At 38.7% G+C, this 19,499-nt stretch overlaps 1 protein-coding gene across 1 annotated transcript in view; it reads right to left on the bottom strand.

The window, feature by feature from the left end:
* Window positions 1-18,622: 18,622 nt before the first annotated feature.
* The window catches only part of PARVA (parvin alpha), a 67,982-nt gene continuing 67,105 nt past the window's right edge, over window positions 18,623-19,499 (bottom strand). Inside the window, exon 13 of the mRNA XM_009635660.1 lies at window positions 18,623-18,699. Within this exon, the coding sequence (XP_009633955.1) occupies window positions 18,623-18,699 (77 nt within the window). The remainder of the gene's footprint in view (window positions 18,700-19,499) is intronic.

Raw genomic sequence — 19,499 nt, 5'->3', positions numbered from 1 at the left:
CAGGCACACTCTCACCAACTTCATCACTACAGTATCTAAGGGCAGCTACAAAGGGGGACTAACCAAGCGTAACCCTCTGCTGGAGTCATTCTTCCAACCAGGCTTTGGGGAGAATTGAATGAACGGTCTGCTTATGCACCAGTTGAAGGTAGGGAATATACCTGTGCCCCAACTTCTGGAAGTAAAGTGACAGGAAGATGAGCCGGAAAAGACCAGACACTACGATGGAATCAGTTTCATGTCCTTTCTTCTCCATGCTATGGCCAGACATATCCAGTCTTTGCTGAGAAGTAATTGGCAAATATTCCTCCAAAAGCCTGTAAGTTGCTTTCCTTAAACTCAATGAATTTGTAGAGATGTGCATAGTAAATAAACAGAACATGCCTGAATCATGCAAACATTGAAAGCTTACTTCCATAGTTTCTTCAGCTATGAAGTTTAAGAAGAAAACAAGGACTATCACTATGTGTGGTACTATGTTTTCACTGTGTATTACACCATCAATACATTAAGATATTGACACCTGAAACTGTTTCCAGTAAGGTTGAGACAAGACAAAATCAAACCCAGGGATCTGAAACTACAGTCCTCACTAAATCAAAAACTGGCCTATTGTTGACATGTACACAAAATAATGACTCAGACCTTAAAAATCCATGGTGTTGACTTAAATTTGTGATTTTTTTTTTTTTTTTAATATATATACAAGACTGTATTTAGAGTTCCTTACATGGGTCCAAGAATATGGCCTGGCCATTGCATTCCCGACAGTTAATTTGCTGGAGTGTTTTTGTAGTCCAGTACGTAAAACTGTTAGGGTGTGATGCAGAAGAAACAGGCTTCACGGAAGAGCATGAGACTAAACTTAAATTAACTTCCCAGCAAAGGGAGAAAGGGTTTTTTCTTGTTCCTCAGCACCACTGCCCACGAGCTAGACTCGGCTGGAACATGCCGCACTACAAACAGCCACCTTGGATGTTTGGTTGAGCCATGAGGCCACAAAAGGTCTCCCGACTTCCTTGGAAAGCTGTGTCAGAGCATGTTCAGAGTTAAGAAGAGAACACAGATCCTGCAAGAGGTATTAATCTTTTTGCTGAGAGAGAAAATTATCCTAGAACAAAAACCCCGTGCTTTGGGGCACATCATCCGCTCTGCAGTTACTGAAGAAATAAGGATTTCTTCCTTTGCCTAAGCATCCAGTCATTAGTAACATACTGAAAAGTGGTCTTTTTTGTGTAGAACCATATGCACCAATCCAGGTAATGCCAGGGTAACATGGTGGGAATTGTCATTTCCTCATGTCCAACCAGCATCTTTCACTTGCCTTCACAAGTCAATAGATGCAAAAAATAAAATAAAATAAATAGAAGAACAAAAAGGACCCAACAACATCATTCTTAAAGCACTGCCAGAGCTTCCACTTAGACAAGAGCAGTTGGGTCTATTCTAGTAGGTAATGAAATCCACTTCTCTGTGACAAAATGGGACCTGATTATATGATTTTATTGCTTGTCTCTCTTTCTTGAAGAAGTTCTATCCTCAAAAATGGTCTCTGAGCTTGACAATATTAATAATATTGATTCTGCTTGATGATATTTCAGGACTTTTGCGAAGACCCCTTGACTAGAGCTGAGCTAGAAAAAAATCCTATTTTTTCAAAAATGTAGCAGAGTATGATGTGTTGCCATATCCACCAACTGTCAACATGACTTTTCATCAGCCTTAGGGATTGATTTAATACAGCTGTAACCATAAGACTTCTGAAAAGCACAGTGGGACCTCTGGGACTCTGCAAGACTCCCTGACACTCTATGTTCAGATTTCTCTCTTAGGACTAAAACCACCACACCAGGCAAAAATGAATCTGTAACAGCTTCAAAGCAATTCTGTCCCTGAACAGAAGTGCTGGCTCTGGGAAGGTGAGAGCAGGAACCACAGAGAAGAAGGGGCCAGGATTTACTTCCTTTCTTCAACAGTGCACAGCAGCAACAACATCTTCAGAGTGAGCACAGGGTGGAGTGACAGGCATAGATGCTATAGATATCCCACATGCCCAACAGCAGAGTCATTTCACCTTCATCTTGCTTCCCCAGTGCTTTGGAACAGCCGTGGGGAGAGAAAGACTGAGGGGTCACTTTAGGGATATTTCTGGGCAGGCCTTCAAAGCTCCTTTCTTAGCTGTATTTCCATGGGTGTCCATGAAGACTACAATGAACAGTCATCCTGATCCTTCCCCAAGTCATAGAATCAGAGAATCATTTAGGTTGGAAAAGACCTTTAAGATCATCAAGTCCAACCGCTAACCTAACCCTGCCATCCCACCACTAAACCGTGTCCCTAAGCACCTCATCTACTTGTCTTCCCAGAGAGAAAGGACTCAGTACCAGATTCTTTTTAGACCTAGCGGTATCTCACAGTTGTTTCATTCCCCACACCCTGGCAGCATGTGTTAGGGAAACATATGACACTGAGGGCCTCTCTCCCTCTCCCATCTCATGACAAGCCTGAAGAGATCAAGAGTCAGTCAGTCTGGGGTGGGAGTCAGTAACAGTGATTCTAGGAGATGACCTATCTGCTTCTCTGCATAGGGCATAAGGAAAGGGAGTAAGGACATGCCACAAACCTAACAATCAATCATGGAGTGACTTTTCTGCTTCTGGTGGATACAGTAGCTTCATACCTGTAGCTTGCCTGGCCTAGCAGACTAATTCTGGGCACGTTGCGGAGGAACCAGCATCTTATAGACTGCACAAGTCTGAGACATATAGGCATGTGCTCAGTCCACCATCTGTGCTAGCTCCAAGTCTGAAAGATTGCAATGCAACTTTTTACCCTCCCCCAAATATCAGAGCTAGTCTGAAGAGTACATAAGCCCTTTGCTAATACACCTGCACAGAGCAAAAGAACATCCATCAGGGCCAATATCAGAAACGCCATACCACAGAGCTGTCCCTGGAAGAGCCAGCACCAGTGGAAATGTGGCAGGTTTCTCTCCATTTGATTGCACATTCACCATGGATCATGTGAATGGCTCTGAGTTTACTGTTGTGGGACAAATGTTCTACATTGATAAGCATTTGTGATCACATTAAAGATTTTCCTTAATTTACAACACTTTAATACCCACACATTTTCTACCTAACCACTGGGAAGCAGGTCCTGTGGGGTCAGGTAGACCACTCTGGGCTACTTCATAGCAAAACAGTTAATCCACATCACAAGAAACTGTCACACTAGGAAAAAGGAGGTCTACCATGGTGTATTCTGAATTACAGACACGCCTCAAATGGTCTCCACAGATGCCAACTCACAAGTAGCCGGATTCAGACATCCCATCTGTCCGAATGTCTATTGCATTTCTTCAGATCTTTGGGTACATTAAAAAAAAGTATTTTTTGCTGCCTCTCTTCCCCCTCTCATCCTCCTCCTCCAACATCACTTCCTTTCGGATATAATGCCCCCAGATGGCTTTGGGGCAGCTTTTACAAAGGAGTCCCATTTTGGATGCTGTTCTGCCTCAACACAGAAATAACAGTCCTCTCCCCTCCTCACACAGCAGTGTGCACTCTCAGTTTTGTAATGCAAAAGCCCTGAACCAAACTCATCCCTAACCTAACTCTACTGGAGTCAATTACATTACTCCAAGAATTGGTTTGTCTCTTGGTTTTAGTACCAGAAAAGTGCTTCATCCAGCATAGAAGTAGAAACTTAGTATACACTTCGGTGTGTTAGAGAGCCTCGTCATCACAGCACTGTATTTGCTTTTGAATAGGCTTATTATCCATATCGGTGTTACTTTTAAATCTGGATATTGCATTTGTTACGCAAAGAAAGAAAATTAGTTTTACTACTTGAGATGGGGACTACTGACACAGCTGAGTTTCAGCGTATGTTAATAATACGACTGTCCTCATTTAAACAGATATTCAAACCTTTAATAAAATTTTTGTTTTTAAAGATTTCCTCTACTAAAGTACGTGTAACTACCATGTACCATTGCCATCTAGTGGAAAGGTAAGTAAGAACACAGGTTTCCTTCATTTTAATAGCTGAGATGATCATTGATGATTATTTTAGCTAATTTGGAAGACCTCTAGAAGGCATACTGTAAGGTCCATACATCTCTCAATGCCTGCTCTCAGGGAAATTGATAGCTTCTATTTAATTTATCTTTTGGTATGGTAAAAAGAAGTGTTTGATTGCTGTTAGCAATCTTACTGATAGAATTTTTCTTCTGAAGCAGAGGAAATGTAGCTTGTTTCCTTATCTTTGATTAAATATAACATTCACTAACTTAATTGAAATGCATCATGTTCGTGGATTTGCATGGTCAATAAGGATGTATTTCAGAGACAACTGCTGTGAAAGGGGAGGTGGTGGTACAGCAGAAATAGAAATAATGCGATAGTAATGCAGCTTCTCCAGTTTGTCTAAAAGAATGAAATTAACACAGCTTTTTGCAATTAAAAGCATACACAAGATTTGGGGAGGCTGGCAGATTAAGCATTTAATTGAGGCGCTTCTACACAAAAACTCTGGTCAGGCTAAAAGACTTATTTCTTGTAGCCATTTGTTTAATGAGTTTACATCTGCTGTAACATTCAAAGAAGTCAGTAGAGCTCAAGTGTTTGACAGCTGCTCTTAAAAAAAACAAGGAGGATGCACTTTGCTCATCTTCCTCACAGACCTTACATACAGACGAGAAATGTTACAGAGATCCACTGAAAAGCCTCAAAGGCAGAATACATGATATCTAGTTTTACTAGATTCTTGATCATTTACAGTTCACCCTAAAACTCCCACACATTTGTTTCTTAATGTCCCTCATGCTCCGTTAAACCTCACTGCAGCAATGTTCCCATAGGAATGTGGCCACTTGCCAGACTCTCTCATGAACATTTCATTAATCTTCTTGGCTCTCATACAAACTACAAAACATTATTTGTTAGCAATTTAACTGTTTTGCTCCCAAATGTGCCAGAAATGTGATCTTTGCTATGCTTTCATTCAAGAAAACACAAGGATAATTATATAGTAAATGAAATGAGTTTTTTTACATTTAGGAAGATACAGTGCCATGAAAGGTAAACTGATTATATCTTGTTTCTGGAATTCTTATGCTATCCTAAACACTCAAATAATTCTCAAATGTTAAGATCTAATTTATACTTAACAAAATACATCTTTAGATAGTTTTATTTCAGTACATTACACAACAATCTCTGACTTCTTTAATAATTCAGACCATACCACATAATCTACCTACTTCAGTGGATAACAACAGACAATACTGACAAGTTCTGTTTTCTGGAAGTCTGGCCTGACTCACGTCCAATGATGTTGAGAAAAGACTATCACTGGCTTTGCAATAAATATCTGTTAGCCTGCTAGCATGCAAAGCTTTGAAAGCACACTCGACTTGCTAGAGAGAAGGAAAATGATTTAGAGAAAAGCAACTTCATCCTCTGCAGAGCAGGGAGGACTTAATTCTAGATATACAGATACACAACTTCTATTTCATAAAATGGGAAGCTTCAGAGTGGTATCAGTGGATAAAGCTGTCCTCAGGTGCATATAACGCTAATAGTATAGAAGCAGATTTTATCGCTCAATTTCATCTGGGCTTAAAAAGCCAATGGTATCACATAGAGAGACATGCAGATGCAACTCAACTCTTGAGAAGTGTAACCTCTTCATTTTTTAACTTCGCAGTATTGCAAATAATAACCTTCATATGTGTCAACTCCATGGGGTATTTTATAACTGATCTGTAAGAAGTTCAGTTAATTCCTCATATCCCATTTTCATTTTGCCACAATGTAACTGTTTTCAACAATTTGCTTCCATGGCACTATATGCAAGCTGGTATGTATGCATCTGCAACTGAGTGGTGAAATTCAGAGTGAATAAAGACAGCAGCCATGTAAAAGGACAGGATCAGAGAATTAAAGTGTGGGGAATGAACAAAAGCACATTTAAAGGTCTTTCTGTTTTCTCTTCTGACTTCTGCAAGCGCACACGAGAAACCAAAACATTTGGGATGTATCCAAACTCAGGCACTTCTGAGGTTTTCCCAGCACTTCTCTGGCTTAATATTGCTCTGCAATGTAATGGGCAGAGACACACAGCCATACTCTCCATATTGTGCAGTCACTAAATTGCAGGCTATGTGAACAGACACATATTCGACCAGCTATGAATGAAGCAAAGGCCACAGGCTGTTTGCTGGGTCAGAATTTGGATTTTTTTTCTTAGAATAATCCGTAGGGGAGAAGAAAAAGGTCTTGTAAATTATATTGCAGAATGTGTTGGATTGTGGCAAAAACTGACTGATACATGCTCTTCCAATCCTACCTTCTAAAATTATAGCAGGGGGATGAGAGGGGAAGTGTTATTTGAGGTTGATGATAGAAATAAGAAGCTCTGTTGCTGTGTGCAGCAAGATAAAGAAACCATTTGAAGTTTTTAATGTTGCTGGAGAATAGGAACAGGAATGACATGTGCTTAAGACCAGAGGGAAAAAAAAATAGGTTTTTGGCGAGACAACGGCAACATCAGCTGCATGATTTTAATTGTTTGGAAGTTAGGTTGATAAACTACCTTAAGGGAGAAGGGACACCTAGAAGATGAGGTAGGTCATAAGATATAATCAGATGAAAGGGGGTTTCGGAGCTGGGCATTTTTGAAGGGTTAAAGTAGGTAGGAAAAATTTGGTAGAAAGGCTCATACAAGATTTCAGGAGAGTCAGTCAAGAAGGAAATAACCAATGGAGGGGGGAAGGCACGCAGGAAAGTACCTGTTGTTCTTGGAGATGCACAAGATGATGCAGCTCTTTTAGCACTGGATGGAGGGTAGTCATCTGCAGTGTTGCAAGGGTTAAAACCAGTCCAGAGACAAGCACATACATAATTTACCATTTGGAATGAGCATTTCCAATTTAACTTTCACCTGGTGGCAAAGCCTAGTCATAGCCATGAGATGCCAAATACTAATTTAGGCAAAGCTACGCTGCTATATACTCTTGAAAGCTGTATGATTAGAAGAAATCAACAGAGTATAACTGACCTGATTTCTTATTTCATAACTAAAAGCAACTCAAGGGAACCCTGAGCACAGAGACTTGCTCAACCCACACCATAAATGGACTGGCTGATTGAACTAGCTGATTGGCTAAAATTGTATTCTGATTAAATTGTTAGACCTTTTTTCCAAATGGCAAAGCTCTCCTCCCTGTAATTCCTGAGAGTCCCATCCGAGAATTACAGTGTAAAGAGAGAGTGCAAAGTATCAGACAGCCTCTACTGTCCCCCCCAACAAGTTATAAATAAATATAGGATACTTACAGTGCCCTGTGCTAGAGAAAGCCAAGATCAAGGCGAAGTGTCAGTCCTCCCTGAAAATAATTGCCATATGCAATATAATCCTACATACTATAGCAATATGTAGTCTAAATAGAAACAAACAGGATAGCACTGGATTGTGGGTGGTGGAATGGTACCAGACCCTGGGAATTTTATGTTAATTAAGAAATGCTGATTAATAGAGAACTGTTTTAATAAACAGTTTTAATAAGCCAGTAATAAAAGAGAAATTGTGTTTAAATAACAGGCGTCTTGATTCCATGCAACAAATCTGATTTTTAATCGGGGAATTCACCTAGTGGAAAATTTTGCCCGACTTAAGACAGCAGTTTTCTGTTGGTGTTACACACTGCAGTTTAACTCACAATCACAGAGGTCTGCCTGGGTAACTGAGCCATTGGGAAAGAGGTCTTAGAAGCAGCAGAAGTTACACTCTTGATGCCAAAATTACTGAGTGAGGTTGTGTCATACTAGAGGGAAGAACAGAGGATCACAAGACTTCTGGGGTTAAAGTATTAAGGCACATGCAGGAGACCCAACAACACAAGATAATTCAGCTTATTTCCTGAAAGTGCTCAGAAGGCAGTATACAGGTCTGCTAGGGAAGAGAGAACTATAAATGTGCTGGGACTGTGCTGCCCCAGCAAGACTCATCCTCTTTCTCACATCAGGGTACAACTGCTTCTTCCCCCTTCTATTAGTACAACTACACGTAACTTCCTTAACCACAAAGTGAAGGACAGCCCCAGATGTTTTCTGTTACTGAGCACACATGGTAACAGGGACATCCTGAGGTGTCATGCAGGTTTCCTTGTACCTATATCCCAAAGGAGGCAGAGCTGACTCAGAGAAACTTACCCATTAGTATCCTATCTTCGTATTGTGCTCTGCACCCTGGTGGATCATACAATACTCTGTAGATTATATAAAGGAGCTCTGTTCAATGGAGGAACACTATTGAAAGCGTAAAACGGGAATCCAGATGGTTTTGGTAATCCAACCTCAAACAACATGGGCATAGAAAATCTACTGTGGCTAATGAAAAATGAAAAGCAAGGTCTAGTTATCTGCAATGGTATTTAAGAAATTAACACTCAAAACTTTTCAACTGAGGAATACATATGTTTCTGAAAAGCAGTGTAACTGTTTAAAATATCAGTAGATAAATCTGTGCCCTAAACCTGCTTCCTACCGACCTGGTAACTTTCCACAGTGATTGGGAAGTGCATATTGTAGCAAATTCAATGCCAGACTTATCTTTCTTGCATGGGAGGACAATGTCCCTCCAAGTCAGAAAAATCTCTGATTCTGGACATGGAGCTCTGGCTAAATGAAGCTGAGTCTGCTACGTGCCTCTAATTTCTTTGCTTTGATGGAAGTCCTAATGTCACCACTTAGGCAATGAGAAAGCGAGTTAGGGCTTTATCAGGACTAACTGGCGGCAGGCAGAGTTGAAGGCAGATCTTGATTAAGTGCTCTAAGCAACTGGAATTAAACTGTGGGACTGCACAGTCTGGGAAGTAGTGGTCCACATGCAAGTTTTCATTTCAGAGCCCCTCAAACCCCTTTTAAATCCTGACCTTTTTCCTCCAGCTCTCCTCTTCATGCTACAAGTAAACTCATGGAACCTGCCAAAGTAGAAAACTAACTTATTAGTCACAGGACAGTTGGTGGCACACAGAGCATACTCCTGATTAATTTATCAGTCTAGGTTATTTTACAGCCAGCTGGCCCACCCTCATTGTGTTATATGAGCATGTTGCAAACTATAAAGTGTTCACACAAAGATACATTTCTCCTTCTTCCCCTCACCCTCTGCTTTTTTTTATTCTGTGCTTGTTTCTTTAGAGATAGTGGCATTGCGGGAAGGCTCCACCAAGTATCTGTATGCCTGCTTCTCATTTGCATTTAGAGTCCCCAAGGTGCCATGAAGAAAGTTTAGTGTTAACTAAGATTCAGGCCTCGAGTTCTGTGAGGGTCACAGGGTGGTTTTGTTTTCTTGGTTTTGTTCTAATTCTTTTAAAATTGTGTAAATATAATTAGTATTGCTTCCATTTTGACAGGCTATGCTCAGTAGTGGCTCAGATTGCCCTCTCTGCAATTTATATTTGAGTTTATTTGATTTTGGTATTGCTTTATTAAGAGAAGCCACAGTGACCCAATCAGAAATACTGATAGGGATCCTGACCAATGCAACCTTCAGATTTTATCTTAAAAAAGAAACTAAGAAAATCAAAGTTCCCAGATAGCAAAATTATGAAAATCACAAAGGGAAGTCCCACCTAAAACTACTTCTATCGAAAATGTAACCACCACAACTTCTTTTCCACTCGTCTGAATCAAGACTGGGTCCAATTTGCCAACGTGTTAGAATTGTGCACTTCTTTTTTTGTTCCCTCATAGTTTGCAGGGCATACAAACAAACAAGATTAATTACAATACTTTAGCAGTCTGTCAAATAAGGCAGTTCTGTTGCTTACTTTTTAAGCTAATGCATTCATGGAAAGCTTTTTTTTGTAGCATTATCTCATAAAAATACACATGTAAGTTTAGCACAAACCATAAAAACATATTGTAGACTCCAGCTAATCTAGTATCTTTCATTTGTAAGGACGATCTGGGTGGAGGCCAAGTTAATTAAAACCAGAATAGAAATGTCTTCTATTCATATGAGTCATATACCTCTGACTCACAATAGAGTCTGTGCAGCTAATGGGTTAATTTGTCCCGATAACACAGAAAAAATGAAGCTAGAGGTTATGACACTGTTTGAACTGAGTGCTGGTTTCAGACAGTAGATGTGCAAGGTTTTTATGCAATTAGGAATACAGATCTGCTCTAATGATGTTCTTTCTGTCTATTCAAGTGTCGTTACGAACAGTTCAGAAAGATCTGGAGGTACAGAAGGCTTAGAAACCCAAGACTGACATCTTCAATACTCTATTATTGTAACAATATGCACATGAAAGTGTTTATCCTACTATCTTGTAGAGAAAAGTCTAAATCACATGCATGTACCTTGTAATGCTGGCAGTTTCCTCCTAGTCGATGGCCCTGCAGCACTTCAGTGGGAAGAATTCCTCCCCAAGCAACCTAACAAACCCACACACTTACTTGCCTCAGTGGCCTGATGCTGAGCACCTACATCTTTACCACAAGAAGTGTGGTAATCTTTTAAACCAACAGCCTTCATAACTCCTTTGGTCCCTTTTCCCCTGGGGACTGGCATTCCATACCAGCCTCATGGGTAATTTTCTAGTTCCCTGTTTTACACTACAACTTAAAGACACAGACAGGGTACAGAAAAGGGAACCTGGTTCCTAATCCACACCTGTCATGATCTTCTGTGTAAAGTTAGAGAAGTTCACTTAGAGCTTTCCTCCTCCCACATTCCTGCAAGACTGTGAGCCTTTCAAGACAAGAACTGTATCATAGCATGCATTCATGGAACTGCTAGTGCAACAAACCCTGTAGGCATGGATATAAACCAAACAGCAGTAATAAGCACACCTGAGTTGTATCTGCCTAAAACTTAGTGCTAAGGTTGAAAGCAGACAGCAGCATTCTGCTACTCTGCAGTTGATTTAGTTATCTGATCTCCAAGGGCCTCACAAGAGAAGACATAAATTATCCTGGTTTTTCAACCCTCATGCAGGTAAAACTCTTAATGAATACAAGAGACGACAAGGAGCATATATCTTTTGAGCTAATTTACAAAGTGGCTATAAGGGATCCCTTGAGGAAAGCAGGACTTAAAAGTACTGGTTTTGTGGGTGTAATTATATAGGATTCTGCTAGGATGTGAAGACAATACAATGCAGGCCTCAGTGTAAATGTGACTGAGGCTTCCCACGGTGATAGGAATATTTATCCATTTCTAGGTAAAACAGACTCAAAGAAACCACAAGAACTTTTCTCACATGTTTAAAGTTAATTCAGTATTTTGCTGAATTGAGGCCACAGACTGTGCATGGGAGTATATGTATCCCCCCATGCCCTACCTAAGTATTGCCACCCCCCCCAAAAGAAAAAAAAGACAATGACAACTAAAAAAAAAAGAAAAAAAGAAAGTTCTGGTCACAGTGATTTCCCCCACCCCCCTGCACGCAATTTAATAGCCCTCATCTGTTCATCTAATATAACAGTTATAAATTTGGCATGTGATCCAATGGACTAATCATTCAGAGACATGAGTACAGTCAGCACTGTTCATTCCTGCCAGCATCAAAAGCCCTAAGCAGTGGATGGTGCTGATTAGTCACAGCTGAAGACTTTAGAGCCTCAACATGCTAGTTTAGTATTAATTTTCACCTAACTGGAAGAGTGCAAACATCCAGGAGAGGGAGGAATAGTTAAAGCATGTTTTCAGGCTTATTCCCGATAAAATTAAACTAAGCCAAGTAGGAAACACTCTATGCAGTCTGCCGCAACATGGAGATCTCAGAAGGGAAGCAGAAGATTCTCCTCCTGTTTTCCCTCCCCAGCCCATGTGAGGGGCATGCCCACAGGCAGATTTTCTGCTCTTCACACAGAACATAGGCACCAAGGTTGCAATCCTGGAAAATCTGTTCGAGCACCACCTCCCCCTGAAGCCATCTAAATTTCACCCTTGATTTTAATTTGAAAAATCCCTAGCATTTTATGCCTGCACATGTTTGAAGCTGACCCAGTCTCAATGGTACTAAGTAGTTCTAGTTTTAGTCTGGCTGGGATCCAAAAATGAGATGTAGCACTCAATCCAGTACTTGTGCTCAGAGAAGGTCCAAGAAGCCTCAACTGGTTTTACAGACAAAATGCAGTTGTGTCTGCCATTTTCCTGAAACACAGCTTGTAAATGACATGGTGCTCACCCTCTCATGTGAGCTCACCTAATGGCTAGAGAACTGGTAGGAAGCAGGGGATGAAACTATCATTTGCTTTGCCCAAGGAAATGCAAACCTAACTCAGGCTGCAGGCCGTGTAGGGTAGAAATACCTTCTCTTGGGAGAGGTGATGTTAGTCCTGGTTCCTCTTCAAAATGTTGGTATTTTAAGCACCCTTTGATTGACTAAAACACAGAAGCAGGCCTTACAGGATGCCCAGAAGACAGGTTCTTCCCCCAAATCCTTTTCCACCTTTTCAACAACCTAATCACCAGTTATGCTCCCTCTTCTGCTCTCTTTCTCTCTCTGTCAGTTAATGTGGAATTACTTCATACACGGAATTGCAACTTCATCTTATGAGTTGACAGTGCCCCTCCAACACCACTAAAAAAAGCGCATCACCTTAAATTCATATTGCAAGTTACTGCACTCTTCTAAGAAGGAGGAGAAGTAACTCTCACAAGTGCAGAAGAGTATTAAACCCAGATCTTTTACTTTCTGGGTGAATAGCAATGAAGACATTGAGGTAGCCAGACTGAGGTAGCTACTTTTTGTGGTGCTGCAATGTTTGAAGAAGAGCAAGTCTACTTGCTCTTCAGGACAAAATCCATAAAATTCAGGACAATAGACATAAGTGCATATAGTGGGGCTTAAGACCATGGATCCTAAGCAGGCAGAGATACTACTTTCCAGCCCTGAGTAATAGGGCTCGGATTGAAGAATGGCATTAAAACTCACCCTGTCCTTAGTGTTCCCTGTTGATTAGGCAGCTCTGCTTGGTGGTTTCAGCTTTACAAGCAGACCTAAAGATCAAACACCTGCTTCTGGATTCATTCCAGTAATTCAGTGGCTAAAAATGTTGATCTGTAGCACTTTAGATGCCTATACTTTTGACTGGTTCCAAGTTCTGCATTGAAGCTCCTGCATTAAAGGGTCACAACAAAAACAAGTTTATAAGAAAATAGATCTCAAAATCTTCCTAAATGCAGTTATTTTCTGAATTGGTTTAATTTCCATCATTTTAACATTTCAGTAACATTTTGTTAAGTTTCAAATTAACAAAATTACTCTGCAGAAAACTGCATTATACCCAGCTGCAATATCACTGCTAAAGTGTTCAGCACAGCAATATTAAAGCAAAGGTATACTTTGCTATTTTGAGTCAAATACAGCATTTTCCTGACCTGCTGCTGTTAATCATTTCAAGCATATGTTTACATCGCTGTTTTTGCCAACCCACTTTCAGCTGTCACCAGCCCCCACAGAAAATAATAAACATCAAGTACACCCACAAAGAGGTAACTGAGAATGGGTTAGATGCAGAGAGGTCTGGAAGCTCTGAGAACACAAACCATACAGCCTTCCCAATTTTTTGTCATGCATCTCATACTTTGACCCAACAACAACATACAGTGTTGATTTTCAGGTGCAAATTTTATTGTGGATCATAACAAAGGTTTCAGAAAAAGCATGAGAAAAAAATCAGCAACAGAGTGTCTTTTACTTAAGAGTACATAAAATATATTCTGTGAAAGCTACTAACTCTGCAGCTGAAGGCAATGCAGCTTAATTTAAACTAATCATTATTTTCAGATACATGTTAAGAAGCAAATTTTGCAAATATTCTTTTTTTCTCCATTAGTTTGGTATTGAAATTGAGAACCAAATACTTCAATGACACTAACATTGTTGCAGGGTATGTAGTATTAAACTGTCAGACAGAAAAGAGAATCTCATTATTGCAAAAAGAAATAGTCACACAGAAAATATTATCAAAATACTTAAAATTAGTCGTAGTGAATGTTAAATGACTCAAAACCTCTTTGGAAAAATCTGTGGATGCTTAGGTATGCATAATTTTGGAATTTTGGTGCTGCTATCTCCATTTTTCATGTGATACATCAAAACAAAATATCTTACTTTAAACTAATTGTAACTTTCTTCAAATGATTTCTTCAGCCTTTAATTGTACTTTAACTGTAAAGAGAAAACCCACACTAATTCTTATACTAAAATGACAAAGGTCTATTTGGTAACAGCATAGAAAATCTTGCAAGAGGTCTCCAAGGCCATGTTCTCTCTTTGGGTGCTTGGCACACACACACAGACCATTCATGAAGGCTGTTTTGATTGGAACACAAGAATAACAAAAACTAGACCTAAAGCTAGTATTTAGTGTATTAAATATCATATATATCTTTCTCTAATGAAATAAACCCCATTAATTTTAAAAGCCATTCTGCTTTACAACACTGTGGCTTGCAGTAAGGTATCTGCTAAATTAATCTGAAACATGAATTTAAAAACATATGTTAGGAAAATAAGTAAGAACAAAGGCCAACTAAGTAGCATTTACCTCAGTTGATGTAGTCTGCCTGAATGTAAACCACTCCCAAGTACTGTAACCCTCCGTAAAACAGAAAGAACCAAGTGCTCTGCTGATTTAATGCCACTGGTATACATGGAGATATGCCAATCAGCAACTTGGTCCACAGTCAATCGAAGTAGATTAGAACCTTATCCAGCACTCACTGGTCCACTTGAATTCCTGAACTACGTTGCTGCAAGTGCTGCTGCCCCCCTGTAACAGGAAGATATCTACTGACTAAGAAATGCAAAGAACTAGATATTCTGCAGTCAGTTTATTTAATAAGAAACTTGGTGCATCTGTACTCCATCAGAAATATAGAGCAATCCGATCCTGGATTTTATGTGTGTTTCTCAGGTAAAATTATGCCAAGATTCCTTCAATACTTTTTTCTAGGGCCTGTTCTTTATGGCAACAGTAAATGCCAGTCAGCTGGGAAAGAAATCTGAAAGGAGTTGACCTCAAGATATTGGGATTTTAGATAATTATTTTGGCAATATCTTTTTGACATACTATTAAGAATCTGTAGCTCCTCTTTGAAAAAAGTAACAGTTTTGTGTGGTTGACAGAGCATGCCAGGATCCAACAATAGGGAAAGGATGCCCATCTCCAACCACAAAACAAATCTGGATACCATATTGCTGGATGCAACGAATGGATTATAAGTCACAGAAGCAGCATAGAAAACTGTTCTTTTGGCAGTTTCATAACGCCCCAGCAGCAGAAATGTTTACTGTTTGTTACTCAAGGCAGGCTAATAATCTCCCAGTTTTCAGTGGACTCAGCTACCTGTGGGCCTTCATGTGACAGAGCACAACAGACAAGCACATTGGTATGAGATCCAAATATCACCATGAGATCTTAAGGCAGCGGCTTGGATTCATACTACCTGGCTTTAGAAACCCAGCCAAAGTGCTGAGATAGCAGCTCAAGATCAGAGGCTCCCTCTGGGACCAGGTAGAGAAACTGTCCTCTCCAGGTGACCATTCATACCTTACATGGGCTAAGTCCATTGATTTGGGTCTATTTACTCATTTAAAGTAATTATAAATAAAATCAGGACTGACCTAAAACTTAAACAACTTCTACCTTAATATAAACAGTAAGGAAAATTCTGCATTCAGCTGTAAATCAGTATACATCACTGTGTATCAAGAATAAAAGCATCATAGGCATCAGCAGAATTTGGTCCAGCTAACTTAACACTTCCCTGAAGGAAGGTGCTGGCCTACACTGATCGCTAAAGAGTAAATTGCTTACAGTAGTATTCTATATTTCTATAATATTCTGTATCAAAGCAATAAATAGTAGATATAATCTGTATATTAGATTTCATATTTATCTGATAGCTATTTAAATCTAAACTGTCAAAAATATAAGCAGTGACCCACTCCTACATGGCAGCATATACTATTTGTGTGAATGTTTTAAAACTATCACATGGGTCTATTTTTACATAGGACACTCTTGTTTATATAGCGGATTTTAATTTACGTAAATTCTTACCATAGGACAGATAATTGTGTAAAGGTTGTCTATTGTTTAAATGTTTCTATGATTCTGCATAATTGCATTTCGGCATGAGGATTTCAACATTCTGTCTCAGTTTTATGGTTTTTAAGGATGGAAAATGGAGTCTGACAGACTTCAAAATCTCCAGTAATGTTATAGCAATATAGCACAGGAATACTTATTTTCAAGTCAAGGCAAAAAACAGTTTCACCATTCCTAACCTTTTTCCTTTACATATATAAATCTCCTTTTTAAAGAAAGTGCACTCCTGAAAACAAGGGCAATCAAAATGTTTTGGCATTTTTGAGATGTCAGAGTATTTCAGTTGAGCATGATCTGCAGAAAAACCAACACACATTTATTAATTAGCAATTACAATTACTCCAATCTAGGTGTGTAAATGAAAGCTTTACATGCGAAACATTAAGATAAGCTGAAAATACTGCTGGTATATACATGAGAAGTTCTGTCTCAGTTTGCTCAAAAAATGCTTTGTTAATTCCTATCATTTAGCTCCTCAGATATTAAAGATACAATGAAAACATGTTCATTTTCACTGAGGTCAAAATGTCCAGTTATTTACCTGTGTAAAAGGCAAATAACTTATTTTCTACACCTCTGATTTCAGAAACTCAGTTAAAAATACAGACGTAAAAAAAATATTTTAATAAAGATATTTAGAATGATTGTAACAATCAGATAACTAATTTCAGAGAACATCCAGGTACTGTCCTTTGAATTAAATATTGACTTTCCTTTGCAAAAAGTTGGTATTTACTTCTCAGAATAGTAACTTCTGTGGATACCCAGCAGAAGACAGTATCATTTTGTTATTAAACATCAGTTAGTGTTCATCAAAGACAGAACATCTTCCCTTTACGCTAATGTTGCACTGGAAAACTCTACATCAAAAAAAAAAAAGCCCTGGAAAATTGAAAAATATGTAGTGCTTTATATACTAAGTAACATATAGCTGTTATTGACTGTTCTTGCCAGCACTGCATTTCTTCAGATGAACAGACTTAAGAGCTGACAGATTGCTTTCCCTTTCACCTCTACCAGTTCTGACACGATTGCATGACTATTAACAAGCCTCCTTCCTGCACTAAGCAGCCCGAAGAAACAGTCGTCCAGTAATTTCTGTCTGAGGATTTTTTTCCTTACTGTGTAACCTGGGATCTCAAGAATCTGTGGTTGCATTGGAAGACTTCTTTTAGAAAGGTATCTAATACTAACATCAAGACTTCTAGCAAATGATTCATTTACTCTTCAACTTATGCCAGTGCAGTTTTTGATGATTAGCACTCGTGTCAGGCAGCCTCTATCAGCTTCTTTATGGAAACATAACTGGTGCTTGATACCAAGTCTAAGGGTAGAATCAACACTCATTTCTCTTTCATGTCTTTGTTAAAGCTAAAACCAAACAGTTAACAGCTTGTACTTGATTATGATTAGAAAAAGTACTCTTTATAGCCATGTAAAATGACCAAAGAACTTCTTACACTGTAACGGAGTCTTTACAGATGGGAGTAGTTTTGACCTAAAACAGTGCTTTTGTATCTGGAAGGCTACAGGAATGTTTCTGGAAAACAAATATTATTTTTTGTGTTGGACATTATGCAGCAAAATACATCAATCATAAAATCAACCAAAGAGACAGATTCTAAATCCTATTTAGCAATGAATTTATACTTGCAACCTGGTAATCCTGGGTTTAAACTACTAAAAGAAAATCAAGCCGTTCTGTTACTTTCTAATACTATGTAATAATACAAATACTATAGGCAAACTGTATTATACAGGTGTGTTTTCCTGAAATTGCAAAAAAGATCTCTTCCTTGAACAAAATCAAGTGACAAGCTGCAAAGTGTGCTTATGCGGAATGCTCAATAACGCATATTTAAAGCAGGGTATCACAGTATAAGAAGTTTGAAGGAATGAGTAGCCACTTCAGTTTGTACCCATAAAATTCAAGCCTAATAGCACTGGAAATATAAATTAATCAGGTTAAGTGCTTGAGAAAGTCTCTACTTTTTAGCTGTGAAGTGAATAAGAGTATTTAACTGTTTCTCCCCATGCACATTTCTCATAATTAGAATGCAACCATCTTATCATGGATAGAAAGTGCCCAGATTAGAAAAGATGTGTGTAAAAAATACTAAAAATAGATACTCAGTGCTGAATCTTCCTATGATTGACTTCAAAGGCTGATTTGAATTAAAGTTACTAAACCTTTTTTTCATTCTTGCTTCACCTACTACAAAACAGTGTGAAGACAGTTATTACTGAGACATTAATTCTCTCAGAATATACCCAAATACCTTCCTCCAAATCTTTTTCTTCATAATTTATATTTTAAATCTACTATGAATATAGTAGTGCAAGAATAATCAATTAAAAATTCTTCAGACAAATGGTTTAGTTCCTTTTAGGATAAAGATGCAGAGGAATACCGATGAAAAACATGCTAGTTATGGTGCATTCTTTGTTAACACTCCTTTATGTCCCAAATCAATTCTTCACTCCACGTTCCTGTATTTGGTAAACAAATTGTACAGTACTCTCAGTGTAGACTTCAAGTCACAATTTACAATATCTAGAAAAAAAGACAAGGGAAAATCCATTAGTAACTTCATTCGCTCAAAACATTTTCAGAAAAAGTGCCTATTGTCTACTCTTTTTCCTTGTTCAGATCCACACCCATCAACATTTGAATCACAAAGATAGTAAGAAAGAACAAAAACAAAGCACAGTTTTTAAACTGGCAAATCAAAAATCATCATTTCAACCGCTTTTAGTTAGGGACACAAATGGCTAATGGTGCTGACGAAGAAATGTAGCCAAGGTTTAGATGCCCACAAGACAAATTGTGCCTAGGATTACGTGTATTTATATGACTGCATCTTCAGTTGGTCATGGCCGAAAAGTAATGATTTTGAAAAAAGCATCACTCAGGAACCAATGGAACTGTTCTTTTACGTAAGAATTGCAGGACTTGGCCCATTCTGGGCTGCAACATCCTTTATTAGGCCTAATTTCAGCAAGATAGCTAGAGGCAAGTTTAAATTTTCTAAAAGATCTGAAGAAGCTAGGTATAAAAGTGCCCCTCAAAGACACTTCTGAAAATGCTTTGGGTTAGCTGATATACATTGCTAAATCAGTCCTAAGAAACACAACATCTAAAGTAAAGGATTTATGGGAAACAAAAAGCTAATGAATACCTGCTGTTTCCTAGAGAAGTTGTTGAGAAAGTCAATATTATTTCACAAGAAATCTATAAAACAAACTGACAAGTACTACTGCAGCAGTCTACGCTAGTGCTTCAAGGAATATTCAATCTCAAATAGGGACTCGGAATTGCCCTCAGAAAGAATATAAAAATTAGAATAGAATAGA

The sequence above is a fragment of the Egretta garzetta genome, unplaced genomic scaffold (genome assembly GCF_000687185.1).
Source record: "Egretta garzetta isolate BGI_Z169 unplaced genomic scaffold, ASM68718v1 scaffold573, whole genome shotgun sequence".
Taxonomy (NCBI): Eukaryota; Metazoa; Chordata; class Aves; order Pelecaniformes; family Ardeidae; genus Egretta; species Egretta garzetta.
This window is presented reverse-complemented; position numbering and strand designations above follow the sequence as displayed.